This window comes from Sciurus vulgaris, assembly GCF_902686455.1.
Source record: "Sciurus vulgaris genome assembly, chromosome: X".
Taxonomy (NCBI): domain Eukaryota; kingdom Metazoa; phylum Chordata; class Mammalia; order Rodentia; family Sciuridae; genus Sciurus; species Sciurus vulgaris.
The window spans coordinates 4,313,292-4,339,344 of NC_136471.1; the positions used below are offsets into that span (position 1 = coordinate 4,313,292).

At 44.4% G+C, this 26,053-nt stretch overlaps 2 protein-coding genes across 16 annotated transcripts in view; one reads left to right on the forward strand and one right to left on the reverse strand.

Moving 5' to 3' along the window:
• CD99L2 (CD99 molecule like 2) overlaps positions 1-3,621 on the forward strand; it is a 100,265-nt gene extending 96,644 nt beyond the window's left edge. For all 6 annotated transcript variants that reach the window (XM_079124320.1, XM_079124321.1, XM_079124318.1 and 3 more), the window contains one exon: positions 729-3,621. In XM_079124320.1, coding sequence (XP_078980446.1) covers positions 729-787 — 59 coding nt within the window. In that variant the 3' untranslated portion in view covers positions 788-3,621. The remainder of the gene's footprint in view (positions 1-728) is intronic.
• A 1,205-nt stretch (positions 3,622-4,826) lies between these two features.
• MTMR1 (myotubularin related protein 1) overlaps positions 4,827-26,053 on the reverse strand; it is a 75,037-nt gene continuing 53,810 nt past the window's right edge. For all 10 annotated transcript variants that reach the window (XM_079124303.1, XM_079124300.1, XM_079124298.1 and 7 more), the window contains 3 exons: positions 14,141-14,254; positions 11,395-11,571; positions 4,827-7,172 (listed from right to left, as the gene is read on the reverse strand). In XM_079124303.1, the coding sequence (XP_078980429.1) occupies positions 7,008-7,172; positions 11,395-11,571; positions 14,141-14,254 (456 nt within the window). In that variant the 3' untranslated portion in view covers positions 4,827-7,007. The remainder of the gene's footprint in view (positions 7,173-11,394; positions 11,572-14,140; positions 14,255-26,053) is intronic.

A 26,053-nucleotide genomic window follows, 5' to 3' on the forward strand; every position in this document is an offset into this window, starting at 1 on the left:
CCAGCTTCTCCAGGAGGGTACAACCTGTGGCCCCAGAATGCCAATGGAGAGGCCTGGCAAGGCTTCAGGAAGCAGAAGGCAAGCCAGCTTCCTATCAGCTGAGGTTGGGACAGCACAGACAGGGAGACTGGCAGAGCGCAGCTGTGTCCAGAGCTGCAGGGCACCAGCTATTAGGATGGGGCCAGGGAGATCAGGAGGGACTTGGTCCCATGTGTTATGTAATGGGGAAGAAGGTTCCCGTGCCATCATCAAGAATGCTTATCTGGGAGCGCTGTACCAAATAGATTAAAATAGCCCAGAGTCCAATTGTGGAAAAATGGGTTCCGTGAGAGGTAGCAGTCACTATCAAGTTTAAGACTTTAGCTGCCATTGAGTGAGCGAACCCCTGTACAGACCAAGTGCTGTGCTGAGTGAAGCTTTATTTAAAAGAATCCAGTGACCCCACCAGGAGCATTCCAGATTGTAGGCAAGGAAATGGAAGCTGCCCACCTGGCTTCCCCTTTCTCGCCACCTTCACCCACCCGGACCACCATATCCAGGGCCCAAGGCATCTCCAACAGGGCAGGTAGTGGGCCCCAGAGGAAGTTTGCCTGTGTCGGGCTGAGCTACACCGGTTCCTGAGCCAACACACAGGAAGCACAGTTCTGTCCTAGCAGGGTTTCGGGTGCAGCTGTGCCTTCTGTGCAGGGTACAGGTGAGGCCGCCTAATGGGTGTCTTCTTCCCCTAGTGAAATACTCAGCGCTGCAAACACAGTCCGCAGAGCCCCCGCCACCCCAACTGTCCTGAATCTGAGGCCCCATTCAGCAGCAGGCACACATGAAGGGTGCCACCGCTTGCGCCGGCTCCTCATGCCATGTAGACCCCCAGCTGCTGTGCTGCACTTCCATGTCTTTGGCTTCTTATTGTTCTGAGTGTTCCCGACAAGCTCTGGTGTTCGTGAATTTGGTTTCTATGCCCTGCCTGCAGGGTGGGGCATCTGCCCTGCCCCACGTGCTCTAAGAGACTTGGTACTGAGACTCAAGACCCAGCTCCAGCAGATTACCAGCACCATCCTCAGAACCTGTTGGGTCACCAATTCCTCAGAGCCATCCTGTCCCAGCCTCAGCATGGGGAGGAAAGACTGGGGTGAGAGCAGGCAAGAGGACACTGGGGACACCATGGAAGGAGAGCATTTCTGCTTTGGAGTGGCTCATTGTGGCAGCAACCTCTGAGAGCTGTAAGTAGCTGGACCCTGCTAGCACCCAGTTCATTTGGAACCCGCAGGGGGCAGACCAGTCAACAGCAAGCAGTACCACATACATGGAACACCCTGGGCAGTGTTTTTCTTTGTTTTTCTTTCCAGTCCCAGATCTTACATTGCTGGCCTCGAGAGTTGGTCCAAGTGGAGTGCAAATGTGCATCTCATGATCATCCTTCCCTGAGAGTATAGGAGAGAAGTTAGAAGCTGCGACTTGCAGCCCTAATTCCCATCAGGTTCCAGAGGGGACTGGGGGTAGCCTTAGGCTAACCAGGGTGAAATTCTTAGGAGTCATTTCTGCATTGGAAATGAGTTTTATACTGGGTGGGAGGTGCTCGCTCTACCCTTCATATGAACTCATTTGGGTACCAAGAGCTACAGCCAGACGCATGCTCATAGAGCTTGCCTAGAAATGTATAGGAAGGCACACACCTGTAATCGCAGAGGCTCAGCAATCTGAGACAGGAGGCTCACAAGTTCGAGGCCAGCCTCAGCAACTTACACTAAGCAACTAAGCGAGACCCTGTCTCAAGGAAAAAAAAAAAAAAGACTGGGCATGTGACTCAGTTGTTAAGCATCTCGGGGTTCAATTCCTGGTACCAAGAGAAGAGGAAAACAAAGAAAAAGTAATGTATGGGAAGAAGGAGAAGGAGCGGCATCTGCCTGTGTAGCTCTGTAGTTGTCCTCCTTGTCCATTCTGATGAACAGCACTTGGGACCCTGATGACCTGTTAGACATGGGAACCCAAGGACTGGCCCCTAACCTGGCCCCAAGTTGCCTGGTTTGGGCTGGAGCAGAGCTGGCTTTGTGAACTATTCCTTTAGCCCTTGGCCCCAGTGGGCTCTGCTGTCAGAGGCTGAGCTAGAACGTAGAGCACCATGTGCTGGTTTTCATTTTCCCTGGTGAAAAAGCATGTTTGCTTTTTTGCCTCTTGCTGGGCAAGCCACACCCCCAGCCTCCCAGCAAGCACTTCTGAGAGCAGAACATAAGTCACCGGGCAGGCAAGATTCTGCTTACGACACTTCGACACTTCAGGGCCTCCTTGGACTGCATGAAGGCCCCACGCATTCTACATGCTGCACGTCTGCTCCTTTGCCGAGCTGGGAGGAGGCATTCCCATTTCTTAAGGAAACCACTGAAATCCAGGCAGATCCCACCCACCATCTAATGCATGCGTCACGTGTGTGTGTGCTGTTTTCAAAGCCTACTCACAGTGGAGGGTCTTCAGGGGTGATGCTGTGTCTCTTGGCAGTCTGGCGGGCCCATTCCCAGTGAGTGCTTGCGGGCTCCCACATGCTCCCTCTCCTGTTTGGCCTTTGGTCCCAGAGTCACCAGCACTGGGTCTGAAAGGCGGGCTGGAGCACAGGGGATGCAGCGCTATGAAGGAAGGGAAATGTGGCCTCAGGAAGTTAATTAGCGAGGGAGGCACTATTTGCAAGAGTTGCATGTTTCTAAGAACTCCCACCCTGCTGGTGAGAATATCATCAATTTTGTCGGATTTGTGCCTCCCTGACACAAGGACATCAAGAGATGATGGCCCCACAGCCTGGCCATTGCCGCGCTGGAGGTGGCTGAGAATTTTTGCATCTCTGGTCTGTTGGCACCTAGATAGGGTGACCTCAGGGGTGTCGTCCACCCTACCTTTATGGAGAGGACTATCTGATGACACAGACGTTGAAACCCTGCAGCCATGATGTAAAATTAATGCTCTCTGTGAAACCATTTTCTCAGTCGTACTGACTTCAGTGAAAAGAGCCCTGTTTTGCTCTCCTTTAGCTACCTCGGTGCCTTCTGCATAAAGCCCTCCTGCATAAAACCCATCACTTGGCCCACAGGCGCTAGCTTCAAGTGCCTGGACAGGCCTGGGCAGTCCCTTGGCCTCCTGTTTGCAGAGTCTCATTCCAAGGGCTCCTTCTTCACACTGCATTTGACAATTGCTGGGCGCTGTGGCCTGCAGAAGCCCTGGGGACTCCTCTCATAACTGTCTGTCTGAAGGCTGCACTGGCCAACTCAGGCCTGTCCTGGGTGGTAGAAGAAAGGGAGTGATCTGGAAAGGCCGACTGAGAACATCTGCTCCCTATCAGCCAAGCGTGGCAGGGAGAACAGCGTTTACAGTATCAGCTCTGAGTACATGCAGGGGAGCTCACAGCTCCACGCAAGATTGCCAAGAGGGCCCGAAGGTAGGGACCTTGGTGGGGAGGGGCGTCCTCCTGCTGTGGGGCAGGCCCACTGCCTCAGCCACTTGGATTGGGGTTAGTATCAATTCTCTGTGGAAGAAATGCTGGAGACTGATCTCAGAATCCTCTGTACATCCTTTCATGTGCTGTGTCCAAGTGTGAACTGTAAAATGTCTAGTGTGCATTAAACGAAGTGGAAACTCGTACTGGGATGGTGTCGAGGTGCTTTTGTCAGATGGCTCTCTTTTCCTACAATAGTTGATGTGGAGCTGGGCTCATTCCCTTCCTCCCCAAAGGTTCTCTCCGGGTTGAGAGTTCTTACAGCCTAGTGTCAGGGCTTCTGGGGGTGGCCTCCCTCCTACAGGAGCTGCAGTGTGATATCCCCATGTCCTGGGGCTAGGAAGGCGGAGGCAGGAGCAGAGCCTCCGGAGGCTGCCCTCAGGCTTCATGAGTTGCTGGGTAGCATCAACTGCTTTGGGAGGATAGACGACGTCGGCTACACTGCAGTCACCAGCAAAGCTTCTACTTATGTGCAGCTGTTTCAGGCAGAGAGAGCTGAGCAAGAAAAAGGGCCTTGTTCCTATCACTTGTTGCAGCCCTGTGGAGAGTGGACTGTTGGGGATCAAGTCCCAACAGACCTGTTGTCAACTCACAGCTTGGACTTGTCAGTGTGAACATGCAGCTGAACCCTCTGCAGTGTTCCACATTGATGTCATTTTTTTTTTCAGTTTACTCAACTAGTCTGGTAGTGAAACAGCACCAAATCCTCCAACTAAAGCCCATATGTGACTCCCCTGCACAGAAGCTCTATATGGCTAGTGGGGGCCTGGCACAGTGGCCTTTCCAGCCTTCTGCGCTGGTGTCACTGCTGGGAATAGCTGCCTGGCAAGTGGTCTCACTGAGCATTCTCTGCCCAATACCACCAGGTTCTCTCACTCGACACTGATTTGCTTAGAGAGGATCAGGGATGTCAGGACCTAATAAGAAGGTTGACCTGTAGGGGGCAGTGTGATCTCACCCGGGCCTTTATGGCGCTCCAAAAATGAAAGTCCTGTAGAATTGGCAGAGGGCCGATTTTAGGCCTTAACGCCTATGTACGAGGAGGACCCGTTCCTTGACTCTTCGGTGTTTCTGGTAGCTTTCCTGCCTTCAGCATTTCCTCAAGTTTATGAGCAAGGGGAATTTCTGATTTCAAAATCAGAGTACTTATCTGTTCCAGCCCAAATACTTAAGATTCCTAATGAATTAATTACATTTATGACTTAGTGAGTCATAAATTAAATTGCACACAGGTACTTTACATATATTATTTGTGGTTGGCATATAGTAAACATTCAAGACATGTTACCTTATTATTACTAATTTTCCCCAAGGGAAAAACCTACTGAAACACTTAGAGACAACGAAAAGACCAGGGAGCAAACATATTGTAATTTTAATTACAGATTGAAATACAGTGCATCAGATGAGGCAAATACAATATTGTACCAGTTTTTAAAAACCTGAACCGTAAAGGTTTTACATTCTAGTACACTTAAATAAAACAACAAAAAAAGATGCTTAGGTAATAAAACTATTCTTCAAGTTGTTTTAGAAACAGTTCTGTTCTAGGAACATACAAAGGGAAACGCTCTGCTGTGCTTTTTTAAAAATCAAATGGGAGTTTCTAGGGATCCTGCTGGCAGAGACCACCCAGGTGAGGGTGCACGCATGCAGCTTGGCAGGGGCCAGCTCCCATCCCACCCACACCAGGTCGGCCCACCTCACCAAGAAGCAGCCCTCCCAGCTTCTCTGGTTCTGCCAAAAGCACCATCCACTCCATAGTATGTTTAACAGTCCTAGTACTGCTGGGAAATTAAATTATATTTTTCCAGGGGAATAAAAATGGGAAATGTCTCTCTATTTTAAAAAATCAGTACATTAATGAATAATAGTTTATCCATAAATCAGCTTTTGGATATGTTGGGAACACAAATCAAAGCTAGCATTAATTAGGCTATGATTTAGAAACAAATCCCCCAGAAAATAAAAATGGAGAATTAATTTGAGGTTATCAAATTATCTTCAATAAATATTTCTAGTATCTTCGAAGGATAATTTTCTGTCAGAATCAGAAGATTGCAAGTTGAAAGAAAATCTATTCTCTATATTTGACCATAGAAAACCATTTTCAGGAATATACTTTAAAAAGAAAGGTCAGCATGTAGGACTGCACGTGGCATTCAGTGACTTGACACCACCCAGAAGAGGACACAAGGCGGCAGCTCTTGGGCTGGCTGTCTAAGCTTCTGAGAGCAAAGCTTACCACCTGCTGCAGGTCAGAGTCTGGTGACTTGCAGAAATAGGCACCCCACATGCAGGAGCTAAGAACTGATCATAAATTCATTCTTGCAAGGACTTAGAATCACAGAGCTTAAATTCATTAAGTGAAGGTGCAAAACCACATGGAGAAGCCTGCCCCACTGAGGCTGGCTCTGAGAAGGGAGAGCCAAGGGAAGTGTGTGCTCTGCTCAGACAAACCCCAGCCGCAGCACAGTGGTTGCTTTAAAATATGGACAGGCAGCTGTGTGAGTAAACTGATTTAAGGGATTGTGGTAAAATGACAAGCAGTATTTTGTACCAGCAAATCAAAGCAGCCTTGCTTTGACACAGATGCCTGGCATTTGTCAAGAGGTGGTGGGCTGCGCACACAGCCTAGGAACTACCGACAGGCGCTGCTCTTGAAGGAGCTGTTGGGAGGCTAGCACTTAGGCACAGCTGCCTGAGTCCTCAGCACTCCTAATTTGTGCTGTCCTGAGGCACCCACTGCTACCCCTGTGAATGGGCTGGGCCACCTCAGGAGACAAGTACAGAGTGTGGTTGAGGACAATAACATCGCCATTGAAATGACCATATCCCAAGACTTACTTTAAATGTACCACACAAAAGTTAGCATAAAGTTCATTGGGAGAAGAATTTATGTCATAGTCCAGTTAAGCAGTTCCCTCCTCAGGTGACTATTCTAAACATAAAAAAGGACATAGGAAAATAAAGGCATGTTTCTCTTTTAAAAAATACCTTATATGTACACAAGAGTAATTGGTGCAGGAGGACCCTTGCATGAAGATAACTGTCAACTAGATGGCAATGGTCTGTATTCCCCCAAATATTTCATTTAAAAACAGTTTTCAAGTTGTGGCAAAGAGCTGAAAGAAGCCACATGCCTGGCAGTGTGGTCTTTCAAGTAAACGGTGTTTTTTCTAATGAAGGGTTTAACTGGGAAAGAAGTGGCATGAGATGGTCTTAAGCCTAAGTGCTGTGTTGCATCCACTTGAGTTTCCCCCAAGCTGTCCACAGTAGGGGAAGGTGGTTCACAGGGTGTGTGTGACACGTGGCTCCCCCGTGAAACCGCTGATAGGAGGGTGGCAGGCTGTTCACAAAACAAAAAGCACTTACTGACAGTGGGAGCTGCCACCTAGCCACACAGATGGTCCCTGGGCCTAATCCTAAGAGACAAGATCACAAGCTACAGCCCTGACAGCAATGGCCAGGTCCTGGAGCCACCCGGGAGACGGTGGAGCAGCAAGATGGCCCGAGGCACCAGCCTTGCTCATCAGACTGACGTGTGGACAGGAGTGGCCGAGTGGGAGGGTGAGGAGCCTCGCTCGGAAGAGGATGAGACTGCACGTGTGGCCACCTCCCGCTGCAGGTCCTCCACCCGCTTCTGCAGCTCAGCCCTGACAGCCAGCAGCTCCTTGAGATTCTGATGAATTGGCATCTGGTGGCGAGCAGAGACAAAGCCGCGTTATGGGGCTGCTCTTGGAGCACCATTCATTTCAACCTCTGGGCCCTCAGCTTTATGGTTACCTCATCACCCAGAGTACTGTGCTCACTCTCCTGCCACTGACTGATCTTTCCCCAAGTGTACACTGATCCCACCCACGAGCACGTGCTTCAGCTGCCACCCAGACCACCCTGCCACTACTGGCATTGAGCCAGGCCAGGCTGGGCACTGTGGCAGGCCTTTCTTGCCCTGTGCTCTCCTTCCAAGGCTTCCAGTTCTCAGGATAAGATGCACAGGCTCAGGTGAAACCGCAGACCATGAATGAACCAAGGCTGCCAAGTGCAGCTTCAGCCGAGCAGTTTGCTCAAGTCGTCAAACACAGCGGTGCTTCCGGGCTGCCCAACTACACCATGTTCACCAGTAGACCCCCGCCACCTCCAGCAGCTCTGCATTTGTGCATTTTTATAAATAGTTCCCCTGACTGAAGATACATCTGTTAGATCAGCGCTTTCTACAACTTGGAGTTGTGTTTATTTGCATGAACTAGAGCATAAGGCCCCAGAGAGGGGACCAGCCCCTCACTCCCCACTCAGTATCACTGAAGTGCATTACCCCAGTTATCTTCTCTTTTAAACCCACTGCCTGGGAGTGGGGTAGTAAAGAAACTAGAAGGTTGCTATTTTGCAGTGATAGCACCTAACTCTCCAAGCTACCAAGATGGCCTCAGCACCTACTAGAAGCCCAGAGATCAAAGACCTGGACTTTCTCGGGCTGTGAGCAAAGCTGCCCAGGGAGGGAGGCCACTAGGGAGTTGAAAAGAGGCACAGGGTGGGGTCTGGGTGGGTCACAAGCCTCAAGCACACCTAGTGACACCATGTTAATACCCTCTAGTGGCTTCTTCCCCTTGCCCTGAGAGTGACATCCTGACCTTGGCCTCCAGGCACCAGCCTGCTTCTCCATTTCATCACTCATCAGGTCAAAGACTTGAAGCCACACCATCATGGTGCCCAGGTGACCAGCCCTCCTGGGAGGTTGCAGGGAGACCAAGAGAAGGAGGAGGAGTAAAGACAGGGTATCCACATGCTTCCAGTATCACAGGGTGCTCAGTAACCAGCACCAAGGAGGCTAAGGACATGCTTCCTTTCGCAGGCCATGGGAAGAAGGAGGTAGGGGACAGCAACATCAGGGTCTTACAGCCACGGCTGATCCTAGGGGCCACTGTGACGATGACAGTAGTTCTTTTCTTACCCTTAGGATCTCTCTGGGATTTTGCTCATCTGTGGAATTGTTTGATTCCAGTCAGATGAGGGAAAATTTTGCAGTCAAGCCACACACACAGACATGAGCTTTCCAGAGCAGAGCATGTAGAACAGGCTCCTGCACACCCAGGAAATGAGCCCTGAGCTGCCCCGGTGTGCAGCTATCACCTTATGGCCTCAGGGAGCTTTCTGTGTAATTTCTCATGTAGCAGTTTCATTTGCAACTAAGCAAGAGTGTGCCTGAAGAGCAGACAACTCAGGCTGAAATACAGGACTGTGTTACGAGGGAAAGGCCTGTGGCATCTGTCCCATGTGTGCTGGCATGTGCGAGACACAACCCGAGGCCCAAAGGAAAGAGGATGCCCACTGGCCCTTGGCCCCACTCTGCCATGCTACGATGGGTTCAAAGAGGGTGCCCTTCTCACAGCAGCCAACCTTGCCTTTTCCTTCTCAGAGCAGAGGCCCAATAGGCCTGTGCCCCCACCTTTCCTCCTGTCCCACCCTCTCCTCCCAGCCCACGTAACTGTTCCAATCACAGCACACCCACAGCAGCTGCTCACTGCAGGTTGCTTCCCATCCACCACCCTGCAGCCAGACGGAGGGAGCCTTCTCCATCACACACCTGGCCTTGTCTTGCAAATGCCCACCTGCCTCCCGAGCATGGGATGTCACCATGGCCCAGCCAGTGCCCCAACAGGCCATTTGCCCAGAATGTTGTGCTTGTGGCGCTGAGTATAAAAGCTGTGGCCAAGGAGATACAGCATAGGGGGAACACAAAGAACTGGACACCCACTTTCCACCCCTCCCAGCACTGTGGCACGTACTTGGCATGGATCTGCATCATGCTCACACCTTGCTGTGAGGCTCAGGAGTGAGTCACTGCCAGAGACACAATTTGGGCCTAGTGAGATATAGCCTTCCACAACTGCATGCACTGAGTGGAAGTCCTGGATGAGTTTTCTTACCCTTCCCTTCATCCTCTGCACTGTGGGACTGACATGAGCATCACAAGAAGTTACAGGCACAGTGCCCAGTGGCACACTAGAGGACCTCAAGTTATGGCAGCTATGGTCATGTTCCCTTGATCATCTTCATGCTGAAACTAAACGCACTTCCACAAGGAAGAATCAAGAACAGATCTTACAAAGGCTTTGGTCCCTGTCCTCACTCGTTTATAACGGAAAGTGAGCATAGCAGGGTGTGTGGCTGGGCCTGTGGCACCTGCAGAAGGAGCTAGGACAGTGCTTCAAAGGGATGCTGCTCACATTCCTTCAAGTCTGAGCCTGGGGTGGGGGTAGGAGTGGCTCCTGCAATAACCGAGAAACCCCTCTAACCAAAGGGGCACCAAATGCCTGGACCCTGGAGTCACCAAGCAGACTATTTAGTGGCTCTCTACACAATTTAAAAAAAAGGCATGATTTTCCCATTCTACAGCCACCCAGCAAAGAAGAACTCAGTCAAGTGCCTGTGGGGGCAGAAATACACAAAGGAGGAAGCTTCTGGAAGCAGGGGAGGGGTGGGGCTCTTAGGTACTGCAGTGAGGGTAGACAGAGTCATTCTGGAGCCTGAATTCCAGCGAAAGGATAGCAGTTCACCCTTTGCTTCCACGTCTGCAGAGCTTCGAGGTGCCACCTGTGCTACTTGGAGCTACCAGCCCCAGCCTGGGAGGAGGAGAGGCCACAGCAGAGGTGCAAGCAACAGGGAGCGCGGGGCCTAGCCCAGAGAACTATGTAAGTGCTAGGCCCAGCGAACCCTGATCACAACATTCTAGAAAACACTCTCAAGGTTATTATAAGGCAGCAGGGCCAACTCTCAGGACCTAGAGGAGGAGAGGGCTTTTGCAGCCAAAGCCTCATGGAACAAATGGAGCAAAACAGCAAACCATCAGGGAAACAAGCAGCAAGTATGACCAGTGTGGGCTACAGCATCGGAGCAGAAGATCCAGGAAGGAGATGGGTCGCAGCTGCCTGGGGCAGGCGAATGTGCATGTCAGACTAAGCCCACAGCTGAGGCTACATGTGAGTGCACTGCCAGCCCCCGGGGGTTAGTAAAGGGAGTTCCAGAGCTGAACAGCTGAAAGTAAAATGAACAGGTGGAACTTGCCCTGGTTTGTGAGACTTGGGGCTAAGATGGAGAGTGTGAGGACATGAGAGGTCCAGATGGAGGAGGAGCGCAGAGAGGGCAGGCAGGCCTCATCACTGGCTGGCGGAAGGAAGCAGTGGTGCTGCTTCCTTGGGCAGCATACTCCTGTGACTGCCTGCTAAACCTTGCTTGTGCTAATCTTAAGGATAAACCTCAGCACAAAGCTCTCTGTCCACAGAGGCGAGGGCTGTCTCCTTCCCTCTTCTCCACACCCAGACCCCACCAGGCCTGGCCACCCATGTAGAAGATATTGGGGTGGAGAGCAGGGCTGAGTCAAAACCCATGGTGAAGCCCCCCAGTTGGGGGAGTGTTTCAGAACAGGCCACGTGGGGCCTCAGCCACTAAACACAAAGGACAGGCACAGGCTTGGCTGACTGACTGTGGCTATGTACTGCTCTCTCAGTTTTTATAGCCTTGGAAGGAATTACTGTGAAATAGTCTGGGATGGTGGGGCAAACATTGCCCCTTCCTGGAGGGGGTGCTGTTCTGTGACTCAGCCCTCGCCCTCATTCTGATGTGCTACCAGAGCCTTTCCACCAACTCACACATGCATTGCTACAGCAGGTCTGCTCCACCCATAAAGCCTCTGAGCAGTTTATAAGACTCAGAGCCAAACAGTCAGAGAGGGTTCTCTGTACCTTCCTCAGTAGAGGACAGAGGGGTGAGGTTTTCAACTCTAACAGCTTGGGGCTGGCCTGGAGGAACATGAATGCAAAGAACTGCAGTACGTCAGCACCCACCATGTGCACACTTTATAACATCATCTTCACCTGGAAAGAGATGTGCTCCTATGAGGAGAATAAAAACAACAATACCTGTGGTCTCATCCGTGGATTCCATCGTACGTAATAGTTCACCCATAATTCCAAATGACTCAGACTAGCAACAGGATATAACACGTGGTTTTCATAATTCACAAAGAAGGGATTAGAAAATTCATCTAGCTGGCTATTGATATAAGACCATAAAGATACAGTCTTTGTATATATATCCTGAAAAACAAAAAAGGAATAATTGAAATAAGCTCTTATTCACATCCCAAGAATGAGTATTATGTAGAGAAAAGACTGGAATAATGAAATAAAATCAAAGAGTTACTAGGCCCCACCCCCTTCCTCCCACCAGGTTTGGCCTCATGCTGGGGACAACATGGGAACATGCACTGCTTTCTGTCCTGGAAAAACATATTGCTGAAATTAGGCAACATCCTCCAGCAACTATGCTTGTGGGAAGGCGGAATGAGAACTTTCTAACAGCCACAAGATGATAGGGCCCATCAATAATAAATACATTTTTTATTCTGGTTTAAGGTTTGCTTTTGTGACTGTTCATATTGAAGAATGTAGGTAGAATTTACAGTTAAGATCCCTTGCAATGGAAAACCACATGTATCTGCAGAATACTGTGCCATGATGGCAGACTGGAAAAGCTTCCTATAGAGAAGTATATACTTCATTAAGTCATATCTTCCCCTCAGTTTCACAGTACGCTGCTTAGAAATGCTGTAACAATTTGCATTGCTCATCTGAATGAAAGCACCCCAAATCTGTGGGCATGGGGACAGGATAGATAAGCATTAAACACAGTGAAAAATTCAAATGAAGAAAATAGGTCAAGAGAATGTTCTACTGTTTTTTGCTCATAAGAATGTTTACTTACTACTGAAACATTCAATTATGACCATTTAAGTTCTTACATGTTATATTTATATGAGAAATATCACCAATAATTCAAAGGATCAAGAATAGCCAAAGTAATCTTGAAAAAGGAAGAACAAATTAGGAAGACTCATATTTCCCCATTTTCAAAACTTACAATAATCAATACCAGTGTTGTGGTCATAAGGACAGACATAAAGATCAACAGGACAGAACAAAGAGTATACTGGGGAATGATACTGGCCAAATTACATCATGTACATGTACAAATATATAACAATGAATCTTGCCATTATGTACAATTATAATGGATCAATAAAATATGGGAGAAAAGAGTATTAAAGTAAACTCTTGCATTTATAGTAAGCTGATTTACAGCAAGGGAGGAAAGACACTTCAATGGGGAAAGCTAATCTTTCCACCAAATAGTGCTAGATACACAATACAAAAGAATGCAGTTGGACCCTTACCTCACAACATATAGAAACATTAATTTAAACTGAATCACAGACTGAGATTTAAAAGTTAAAACTGTAACATTTTTAGAAGAAAACATAGGATCAAATCTTTGTGACCTTAAGCAATGATTTCTTAGATATGATAACAAAAATATAAAGTACAAAAGAAAAAAATGGACTTCCTCAGTATTAAAAACTTTTGTGTTTCCAAGGACATCATAATGGTAGTAAAAAAAAAAAATCCACAGAATGAGAGAAAACAATGCAAATCATATATCTTATTAGGGACTTGTATATATAAAATGTGTTAAGGAACTCTGACAACTCAATAATAAAACTGACAAATAACCCAGTTAAAAAATGGACAAAAGATCTTAATAGACATTTCTCCACAGAAGATATACACATGGCCAATAAGCACCTAAAAAGATGCTCAAACTGGGCATAGTGGCACTTGTCTGTAATCCCAGCGGCTACAGAGGCTGAGGCAGAAAGAGAGCAAGTTCAAAGCCAGGCTCAGCAATGATGAGACACTAAGCAACTCAGTGAGACCCTGTCTCTAAATAAAATACAAAATAGTGCTGGGGATGTGACTCGGTGGTCAAGTGCCCCTGAGTTCAATCCCCAGTACCTAAGAAAAAAATTCTATCCATAGAATAGAATATTGCTCAGCCATAAAAATGAATGAAGTACTGGCACATGGATGAACCTTGAAAATATGTTTTCATTCTGAAAAAGGAAGTGAAGGAAGTCTGTCACAAAAGTCCACCTACCATGACTCAATTTACATGAAATGAAATCAAATTCATAGAGACAGAAAGCAGATTAGTGATTGCCAGAGGTTAGGGAGTATGGGGTTTCTTTTTGGAGTGATAAAAATTTTATGAAATTACATATTGGTTATGTTGTTCAATCTGTGGCTATGCTTAAACCACTGAACTGTACACTTTAAATGAGTGAATTTTATGGTATATAAATTAAATCATAAGAGAGTAGGCTTTTTTAACAGAGTAAATATTGTAGCCCCCCCAAAAAAATTAAATGAAAGCATAGTTTAAATTCTATATATGAACTTCATTCTGCTGCTGGGTTTTTCTTTGTTTTAAATACCTTTATTAAGATATGATTCACATGCCATAAACTGTATTCTTTATTTTTTCCCTTTTAAGTTAGCAGGGCTCAATCACACTGAATGCAGAGGAGTACAGATTTGTCTTACTCCTGAGAAAGTCATGGGCTCCCTGGGTCCCAACCCCTATGAAGAAAGAGGCTCATATTAGACATATTTACTGGAGCTGCCAGAACCCTGTGAGGGCATCTAGTACAAGCCCCCTACAGAGAGCAGCAGGGCCAGAAGTCAAGTCCTCCCTTCATTCACACTTTCTTCTATATTAGCCCTTTTTGGAAAAGGTGCCTGAGCAACATGGGAAGCAAAAGGCACTTACCTCTTTGAGTCGTTGTTGTTCACAGTTGCACAGAAAGGTCCCAAAGAGACAGCTATAAAGGTGATCCAAAATTGTAATCAAGAATAGTTCATTAAACTCGAATGCTGAAGGAAACTTAAATGGAGAGAAAAACAAGGTTGTCTTAAAGTCCAATTTCCAAAATAAAGTAATACCACTTTTTGTGAAAGACAGCTAAATCACAGTTGGGAATGTAGTCAAAGATTAAAAGGCAGTCCAATCCTATGTCTTAACTATCTAAGTTTCAAGTCCAAGGTGATCCGTCTAGCTCAAAAACAACAAAATTTGTTGCATTTTTCTATGCCTAAAATATTTTATGTTGCTTCTACTTCTCACAAGGTAGCACAGAGCTGAAGTTCACCCTTCTGACAGAAACAACTAGAAAACTGGATAAAATATATGAAACAAATGTTTTGGGATATTGGCAACAGGCAACAAGAGACTATGACCTTGAGAGAAGGCAAATAAGTGAGGGGAACAGTATTATTGTTCCAGCTTCCTATCTGGAGGCACACTGTAGCCCATATAGCAGGAAGGGAGACCCTGGGTTCAAATACACCAAAAGTGCCTCAAGAAGAAATAGAAGGTTTCAAGATGGCGGCCTAGAGGGTGGCTGCATTTCATGTTGCTCCAGGACTCAGGATTCAAAAGAGGAGATATTGAGACACTTGGGACCAACTCAAAGCAGCCGGGTGACCCTCACCCATTGGGAAGGCGTCCCGGATGGGACGGTGGTCCCGGAACGCAGGGAACTTTGTGAAGTAGAGCTGCCGGCGAGACGCCCCTCCCCCCACTGGAGCAGTGAGCTCGGACAACTGGGAGCGCCGTAAAGGAGGCCGCTGGGCACAGCGCTGGGATTCGGAGCAACCACTGGGGCTCCGGCGGCTGCCCAGGGGAGGAGCGGCGAGGAGAGCTGTGTGGACTCAGGACACCGGGGCCTGCCCTGAGGAGGAGGAGCGCGGCCGCTTGGATTCGGAGTAACTGCACCAGAGCTACAGGCGGTTGCCAGAGGAGAAGCCGCGCGGCGAGCTGTTTGGACTCTAAGCGACCGCTTCTGAACACCGGGGCCTGCCCTGAGGACGAGGAGAAGGAAGAGGAGCGCTGCCGCTTGGATTCGGAGTGACTGCACCAGAGCTACAGGCAGTTGCCAAAGGAGGGGCTGCGTGGCGAGCTGTTTGGACTCAGGCCACTTCTGAACCCTGGGGCCTGCCCAGAGGACTAGGAGGAGGAGGAGGAGGAGCGCGGCGGGTCGTTTGGACTCGCAGTGACTGCATTAGCGCTCCAGGCGGCTGCTCAGAGGAGAAGGTGAGTGATGAGTTGTGTGGACTTAAAGTGACAGCTCCTGAACACAGGGGGGCTGCCTGGAGGAGAAGCGTGGTGGGTCGCTTGGTCTTGAGTGGCCGCACCAGAGCTCTGGGTGGGAGGACCCGTGCAGCGGGTCACGTGGATTCAGAGCCACTCAGAGCGACCGCTCCTGAACACCCGGGGGGTTATCTGGAGGAGGAGGAGGAATGGGGAGGGTCACTTCGACTCGGAGTGATTGATTGCCCAGGGCTACGGGTGGTTGGTGGGAGGAGGAGGCACGCAGTGAGTTTCTTGGACTCCTAGTGACCGCACCGGAATACTGGGCGGCTGTCTGGAGGAAAGGCGTGTGGCGGGTCTCTGGGACTCAGAGCGATTATACGGGGCCCCAGGTGGCTGCTCAGAGGAGGGGCCGCATAGCCAGGCGATTAGGTGCCGAGCAGGGTCCCAGGATCTAGGAGGCTTCTTGGTGGAAGAGCCGCACACAGACAGGCTTAGGGCGGAGCGAAGGTTCCAGGCCTGCGGGCAGATTCTCTGAGGAGGGGCAGACTAAGGAGATTCATCTGCGAAGGGTGAGGCTCCCAGGCCCAGGAGGTAGGGCCAGGCCCCTGGGAACTTTGCAGAGGAAGGCAGCCCAGCCCAGGCGGTAGCTGTAAATTGAGGGGAACCTCTAGGAGGGAACTGACCAGCAAGACCTCCCCACCGGGTGAGTCTTCCCTGCCGGGTGAGGTTTCCCCACAAGGATGGTAAAACCAGAGACTCAGGCCCAAACAGGCCTTGCCTCAGCCTGCAGCCTAGGTCCCCTTTGGATGACCACTGGTCAAAAGTGGAGGCACCTCTGCCCACTAGCAGGGATTATACCCCACCTGAAGGCCACCACTCCTAGAGAGGCAGCTTCCTTGTGGAGCACCGCATTATCAACTTCCTCCAAGACTTCAGCATACCGAAGGCTAAGGGGGGATATATATAGAAATCTTCAGGGACATTGTAAGTCAATAGAGGAAATCTGCAATATCTCAGTGGTCCACTGATACCTGAACAATATGAGAAAACAAGGAAAGAAAATGCTGCAAACAAATCTAGATGTTACATCAATAAAACCCAATGACAGCAGGGCAGAAGAAATGACAGAAAAGGAGTTCAGAATGTACATAATTAAAATGATCAGAGAAGCAAACGATGAGATGAAAGAGCAAATGCATGCACTGAATGATGACATGAAAGAGCAAATGCAAGCATTGAATGATCGCACCAATCGACAGTTAAAAGAGCAAATACAGGAAGCAAAAGATCATTTCAATAAAGAGTTAGAGATATTGAAAAAAAACCAAACAGAAATCCTTGACATGAAGGAAACAATAAACCAAATTAAGAACTCCATAGAAAGCATATCCAATAGGATAGAACACCTGGAAGACAGAACCTCAGACATTGAAGACAAAATATTTAACCTTGAAAACAAAGTTGAACAAACAGAGAAGATGGTAAGAAATCATGAACAGAATCTACAAGAACTATGGGATATCATGAAAAGGCCAAATTTAAGAATTATTGGGATTGAGGAAGGCTTAGAGAAACAAGCCAAAGGAATGAACAACCTATTCAATGAAATAATATCAGAAAATTTCACAAATCTGAAGAATGAAATGGAAAATCAAGTTCAAGAGGCTTATAGGACTCCAAATACACAAAATTACAACAGACCCACACCAAGGCACATTATAATGAAAATTCCTAACATACAAAATAAAGACAGAATTTTAAAGGCTGTGAGAGAAAAGAACTAAATTACATTCAGGGGGAAACCAATACGGATATCAGCAGATTTTTCAATCCAGACCCTAAAAGCTAGAAGGGCCTGGAACAACATTTTTCAAGCCCTGAAAGAAAATGGATGCCAACCAAGAATCTTATACCCAGCAAAACTTACCTTCAAATTTGACGATGAAATAAAATCCTTCCATGATAAACAAAAGCTAAAAGAATTTACAAAAAGAAAGCCAGCATTACAGAACATTCTCAGCAAAATATTCCATGAGGAAGAGATGAAAAACAAACAAGCAAATCAGCAAAGGGAGGAATTATCCTAAAGGAATTGCCAAATAAAGGAGGAAACAAGTTGTGTCAAACAAATAAATAAATAAAATTTTAAAAATGAACCAAATGACCAGGAAACCAAATCATATCTCTATAATAACCCTGAATGTTAATGGCCTGAATTCATCAATCAAAAGACATAGACTGGCAGATTGGATTAAAAAGAAAGATCCAACAATATGTTGCCTGCAAGAGACTCACCTCATAGAAAAAGATACCCAAAGACTAAAGGTGAAAGGATGGGGAAAAACATACCATGCACATGGACTCAGCAAAAAAGCTGGAGTATCCATCCTCATTTCAGATAATGTGGACTTCAAGCCAAAGTTAGTCAGAAGGGATAAAGAAGGTCATTTCATACTGCTTAAGGGAAGCATAAATCAGCAAGACATAACAATCATAAACATCTATGCCCCAAACAGTGGCTCATCCATGTATGTCAAACAAATCCTTCTCAATTTCAGAAACCAAATAGACCATAACACAATAATACTAGGTGATTTTAACACGCCTCTCTCACCACTGGACAGATCTTCCAGACAAAAATTGAACAAAGAAACCATAGATCTCAATAACACAATCAATAATTTAGACTTAATGGACATTTATAGAATATACCATCCAACCAAGAGCGAATACACTTTCTTCTCAGCAGCACATGGATCCTTCTCTAAAATAGACCATATATTAGGCCACAAAGCTAATGTTAGCAAATACAAGAAGATAGAGACACTAGCATGTATTCTATCAGATCATAATGGATTGAAGTTAGAAATAAATGAAAGAGTAAAACACAGAAACTATTCCAACATCTGGAGATTAAACAATATGCTATTATATGATGAATGGATAACAGAAGATATTAGGAAGGAAATTAAAAAATTCTTAGAGGTAAATGAGAACAAAGAAACATCATATCAAAATCTCTGGGACACTATGAAAGCAGTACTTAGAGAGAAATTTATTTCATGGAGCGCATTTAATAAAAGAAGTAAAACTCAACAAATAAATGACCTAACACTACAGCTCAAAGCCCTAGAAAAAGAAGAACAGAACAGCACCAAAAGTAGTAGAAGACAGGAAATAGTTAAACTCAGAGCTGAAATCAATGAAATTGAAACAAAAGAAACAATACAAAAAATTGACAAAATAAATAGTTGGTTCTTCGAAAAAATAAACAAAATTGATAAACCTTTAGCCACACTAACAAAGAGAAGACGAGAGAAAACCCAAATCACTAAAATTCGGAATGAACAAGGAAATAGCACAACAGACAGGATGGAAATTCAAAACATAATTAGAAGCTATTTTGAAAATCTATACTCCAACAAAATAGAAAATTTCGAAGACATCAACAGGTTTCTAGAGACATATGAATTGCCTAAACTGAACGAGGAGGACATAAACAATTTAAATAGACCAATTTCAAGTACTGAAATAGAAGAAGTCATCAAAAGCCTACCAACAAAGAAAAGTCCGGGACCAGATGGGTTCTCAGCCGATTTCTACAAAACCTTTAAAGAAGAGCTCATTCCAATACTTCTCAAAGTATTCCATAAAATAGAAGAGGAGGGAACCCTCCCAAACTCATTCTATGAAGCCAATATCACCCTGATACCTAAACCAGACAGAGACTCATCAAGGAAAGAAAATTTCAGACCTATATCCTTAATGAACATCGACGCAAAAATTCTCAACCAAATTTTAGCAAATCGCATACAAAAACATATTAAAAAGATAGTGCACCATGATCAAGTGGGTTTCATCCCAGGGATGCAAGGTTGGTTCAACATCAGGAAATCAATAAACGTAATTCACCATATTAATAGACTTAAAGTCAAGAATCACATGATTACTTCAATAGATGCAGAAAAAGCATTTGATAAAATACAGCCCCTTCATGCTCAAAACACTAGAAAAAATAGGGATAGTGGGAACATTCCTTAACATTGTAAAGGCCATTTATGCTAAGCCCATGGCTAATATCATTCTAAATGGTGAAAAACTGAAAGCATTCCCCCTAAAAACTGGAACAAGGCAGGGATGCCCTCTTTCACCACTTCTATTCAACATCGTTCTTGAGACTCTGGCCAGAGCAATTAGACAAACCAAAGAGATTAAAGGGATACGAATTGGAAAAGAAGAACTCAAACTATCCCTGTTCGCTGATGACATGATTATATATTTAGAGGAACCTGGAAATTCCACCAGAAAACTCTTAGAACTCATAAGTGAATTCAGTAAAGTAGCAGGTTACAAGATCAATGCCCATAAATCCAACGCATTTTTATACATAAGTGATGAATCTTCAGAAAGAGAAATTAGGAAAACTACCCCATTCACAATAGCCTCGAAAAAAATAAAATACTTGGGAATCAATCTCACAAAAGAGGTGAAAGACGTCTACAATGAGAACTACAGTACACTAAAGAAAGAAATTAAAGAACACCTTAGAAGATGGAAAGATCTTCCATGTTCTTGGATAGGAAGAATTAATATTGTCAAAATGGCCATACTACCTAAAGTGCTATACAAATTCAATGCAATTCCAATTAAAGTCCCAATGACGTACCTTACAGAAATAGAGCAAGCAATTATGAAATTCATCTGGAAGAATAAGAAACCCAGAATAGCTAAAGCAATCCTTAGCAGGAAGAGTGAAACAGGGGGTATTGCAATACCAGATCTTCAACTCTACTACAAAGCAATAGTAACAAAAACGGCATGGTATTGGTATCAAAATAGAAAGGTAGATCAATGGTACAGAATAGAGGACACGGACACAAACCCAAATAAATACAATTTTCTCATACTAGACAAAGGTGCCAAAAATATGCAATGGAGAAAAGATAGCCTCTTCAACAAATGGTGCTGGGAGAATTGGAAATCCATATGCAACAGAATGAAACTAAACCCATATCTCTCACCATGCACGAAACTAAACTCAAAATGGATTAAGGACCTCGGAATCAGACCAGAGACCCTGCAGATTATAGAAGAAAAAATAGGTCCAAATCTTCACCTTGTTGGTCTAGGATCAGACTTCCTTAACAGGACTCCCATAGCACAAGAAATAAAAGCTAGAATCAACCACTGGGATAGATTCAAACTAAAAAGCTTTCTCTCAGCAAAGGAAACTATCAGCAATGCGAAGAAAGAGCCTACAGAATGGGAGAATATCTTTGCCAATCATACTTCAGATAGAGTACTAATCTCCAGAATCTATAAAGAACTCAAAAAACTTTACTCCAAGAATTCAAATAATCCAGTCGACAAATGGGCTAAGGAAATGAATAGACACTTCACAGAAGAAGATCTACAAGCAATCAACAAACATATGGAAAAATGTTCAACATCTCTAGTAATAAGAGAAATGCAAATCAAAACCTCCCTAAGATTCCATCTCACCCCAATTAGAATGGCAATTATCAAGAATACGAGCAACAACAGGTGTTGGCGAGGATGTGGGGAGAAAGGTACACTCATACATTGCTGGTGGGGCTGCAAATTAGTGCAGCCACTCTGGAAAGCAGTGTGGAGATTCCTTAGAAAACTTGGAATGGACCCTCCATTTGACCCAGCTATCCCACTCCTTGGCCTATACCCAAAGGACTTAAAATCAGCATACTACAGAGATACAGCCACATCAATGTTCATAGCTGCTCAATTCACAATAGCCAGACTGTGGAACCAACCTAGATGCCCTTCAATTGATGAGTGGATAAAGAAACTGTGGTATATATATACAATGGAATATTACTCAGCCATAAAGAATGATAAAATTATGGCATTTGCAGGCAAATGGATGAAATTGGAGAATATCATGCTAAGTGAGATAAGCCAATCTCAAAAAGCCAAAGGACGAATGATATCGCTAATAAGTGGAGGATGACACATAATGGGGGGGAGGGAAGGGTTAGTGTTAGGGTTAGAGTTAGGGTTAGGGAGGGGGGCAAGTATGGAGGAAGGAAGTACTGTATAGAGGGTAAAGAGGGGTGGGAGGGGTGGAGGGAAGGGGAAAAATAACAGAATGAATCAAACAACATTACTCTATGTAAATTTATGATTACACAAATGGTATGCCTTTACGCCATGTACAGAGAAACAACATGTATCCCATTTGTTTACAACAACAAAAAAAAGAAGAAATAGAAAATATCAATAGCTCTTCTATCCACTAAAGAAACAACTCATAACTAAGAACTTTCCCACAAATACAACCCCTAAACATATATCCGTGAATTCTTACTGATTTATGAGCAACCTGAACCTGGCAGCATATTAAAAGGGTAATACAGACTTGATGTGGTGGCACACCCCTGTAAATCCAGCTACTCAGGAGGCTGAGGCAGGAGGATGGCAAATTTGTCCACAGCCTGGACAACTTAGCAAGACCTTGTCTCAAAACAAAAAGGGCTGTGGATGTAGCTCAGTGATATAGCACTTGCCTAGCATGTGAGAGGGTGGTGGTGGGGTTTTTCTTAGGAATGCAAGGCTGGTTTAACATCTGAAAATTAATGTTACCCCAGAAGCCAAATATTATAATTTGTCATATTAACAGAAACTATACAACCAGCTCAATTATTTTAGGTAATTGATAATAGGGCTTTGCAGAATTCCAACAAAGACTATTAGCATTGCCAGCATGTTCTAGCCAGTAACTGGCATTTAGTAGCCATGACTAATCTGAAAATGATAATAATGATCCCAGCAGCAGCATGTACTGGGTACCTGCCATATGCCAGAATTCTAATTTAAAACAGTGAAATATTCATCACCTACTGAATGAAGCAGAGCCAACTAGAACAAAACCAAATAGAACTACCTAGTGTATCTGTATTTAAGTCAGTTTATATGAAAGACCTATTCTCCAATCGGAGTGATGTTTTGCACACTATTATGACTACTCCTGATATCTCTAGAGTGACAATGAAGATCACTGAAAGACAAGATTACTTTTAAATTTGGCTTTACTAATTTACTAGACTAGGAATAGGCTTTTCAATTAGAAACAACAGTCAAATCATGACAGTCCAGATTCCACCTGAAATTGTGATTTTCTTCACCAAATTATTATATTAGCTGACTTAAGGAATTAAGTATAGCTACCCTGAATAAAGATTTGCCTCTCTCCTTCTCAGGCACTGTTCTCATAGAAACACACTTCTTTCTCCTTAAGGAGCCCCAGCAGAATGTCAATTCTTCAGAAACTTCTGGAACCTAGCTCTGGTGATTATCCCTGTCCCTAGATTAATTAAATCAACAATGTGATGTCTCTGGCTGAAATACTAATAAAACCTACTAGTGAATTCTCTCCTGGGCCTTTAAGGTTGTCCACTGCAACTCTGATAATGGCCTCACATTCCAAAATGGCTGCTCTGTTGTTGTTGGTTTTTTTTTTGGTATTAGGGATTGAACCCAGGAGTACTCTACCACTGAGCTATGTCCCCAGACCTTTTAATTTTTTTTTTCTATTTCGAGGCAGGTTCTCACCAAGCTGCTGAGGCTGGCTTGGAACTTGTGATCCTCCTGCCTCAGCCTTTTGAGTTGTAGGGATTACTGGCATGTGCCAACTGCATCTGGCTGAAATGGCTGTTTTTATTGAAGGTCAAGCGTGTTGTGTTCATTTTTCTCATCACCTTGTAATTATACCACTTAGTTATGCCCTATTCATAAATTATTTGTACCACAAAATTCATTAATTTTAAGCAAATATGTGTATATGCATATTGATGCTTTATTAAATCAAGGATAGGAATGTAAGATCTAGGGTTTTGCCCTAAATTTTATTTTCAACGATTTAAGAATAAACATTCACTAACAGACATCAAATTACTGATACATTTTTAAGCCAAATGGTGCTACTGACTATTTGTGTCCCTCAAAATTCATATGTTGAAACCCTAACCTCCAAGGTAATAGAATTAGGAAGTAGGATTTCTGGGAGGTAGTTAGGACATGAGGGTATAGCCCTCAGGAATGGGATTAATGCACTTACAAAAGAGACTAAGAGTGCTCCTTTATCCCTTCCATCATCTAAGGTTACAGTGAAAATGTGTTGTCTATGAACCAAGATGTAGATCTTCATCAGACAGAATCTGCCAGCACTTTTAGACATCTCAACCTCCAGAACTTATGAGAAATTTCTGTTGTTTATAAATCATTTGGTGTGCAGTATTCTCTCATAACAAATAAGCATTCTTACTGATCCCCCAAGCCTGCATGCTGGATTTGGGAATGTGGGTAGGTATGTTTCAGTGCCACTGACAAGCCTTATTGTGGTCAACTGGGTACCAGGTATGGGAGGGCAAAGTGGGGAGGGTTCAATCCAACTCCACTGGCACCTGTTAAAACCAAAAAACAAAGGCTTCATCTATCCATACCCACTTTGGGTCACTGGGTCAAGATTGCCATTCATGCTCAAAGGATATTGTGGCATTAAGTTCAACTCAGAAAATAGCTCTCTGTGGGAAGTAGTAGCAGCTGGGGCAATACAAATAGCAAAGTTTCTGCCATTCAGTATGTTTTGACCTCTTCACCTGGAAGTTATACCATTTACACAAAAAGTACACTCTCAGAATATCCACAGTATTCTACAATAAAATTCTGCACCTCTTCAACACAAATTTATCAGTGACCTATCCCAAAGAGTAAAGGTGCTATTAAACTATGGCTATTATAGAAAATTGATGAGACTATAGATTCCCTTAATCATTTTCCCTCAGTTCCTTTTCTAACAGTTTGTTCAACATACAGACTAGTTCATTTCATTCTGAGATTTCTAATAACTTTACACTTACTTAGCTTACTTCATTTAACTTTGGGCAACCTAAAATAAGCCAATCTTGTAATATTAATGCATCATTTACTAACTTCCACCTACTTCAATCATTTGTTAATTAAATAATAAAGACTGATCATTTATTTCTCCTAATGTATGAGCAATACACACCTTTCATGAACAGAATACTTGAGCTGTGGGAGGCACCCAAAATGTTCTAATCCTAACCCCATATATTCTTTCTTAAAATCCAAAGAAATGATTAAGATTAGGAAGAGAAAGCCTACTGAATGGGGGAAAATCTTGACCAGCTACTCCTCCAATAGGGGATTAATATCCATAATATACAAAGGACTCAAAAAATTTAACACCAAAAAATAATAACCCAACCAACAAATGGGCAAAAGAACAGAAACTTTTCAAAAGAAGAAACACAAATGGCCAATAAATATATGAAAAAAGTTCAACATTTCTAGCAATCATGGAAATGCAAATCAAAACTACACTAAGATTTCATCTCCCTCCAGTCAGAATGGCAATGATCAAGAATATGAACAATAAAAAATGCTGGCCAGGTTGTAGGGGAAGAAGATATAACTTACATTGTTGATGGAACTGCAGACTATTGGAACCCTCAAGAAAACAGTATGGAGATTCTTCAAAAAACTAGGGATGAGGGCTGGGGCTGTAGCTCAGTGGTAGAGCACTTGCCTAGCACCTGTGAGGTGCTAGGTTTGATCCTCAGCACCACATAAAAATAAATTTAAAAAAGGTATTGTATTCATCTACAACTAAAAAGAATTAAAAAAAAAAACAACTAGGGATGAAACCACCATATGACCCAGCAACCCCCCCACTCTTTGGTATTTTCCCCAAAGATCTAAACTTGGCATAGTGCAGTGATACAGCCACCTCAACATTAAAATCAGCATAATTCACAATAGCTAAATTATGGAATCAACCCAGACACCCATCAACAGATGAACAGATTAGGAAATTGTGATACATATATACAATGGCGTTCAACTCAGCCATAAAAAGAATGAAATCATGACATTTGCTGGTAAATGGATGGAACTGGTGAACAGCACGCAAAGTGAAATAAGACAAACTCAGAAACTCAAAGGTTGAATGTTTTCTCTCATATGAGAAAACTAGATTAAAATAATGGAAAGGGGGAGGGAAGCATAGGATAATATAAAGAACCAAATATAAATTAATAGATGAGTGAAAGGAAGTCAAGCAGAGTAGAATAGAGGAAGGAGAACACAGGAGGGGAGGGAGGATGAGAGTTTGTTGGATGAATCTAACTACTATGTATCCCTATAAAGCTCTAATTTAAAAATCCAATAAATAGTACAAAACTAATAGATTAGACAAGAAAATAGGCACTAAGCAGTATGAAGAACAGAAATCAGTTTGTTCCTATAACCCCCAGGCATTCAGGAGGAATAAGCTACTTTACATCAACAAAACTGGATGCTCTGTGCTAATGGGTACTTATCCCATCAGTGGCATCAGAATTATTGTTTCATATGATGATTTTTCTAAGATGTGCTTTATACTTTCTTGTCTTAAACTGAATGTAACAATCATTTAATTCTGTTATTGGCTCAGCATCAATACAAATAGCATGAAGTAGGACTTGTAGCCACCTCCCTGCCTTTTGAGCCTGTCTTTGCTGTTGCCTGTCACTTGTACAGTCTGTGTGCGAC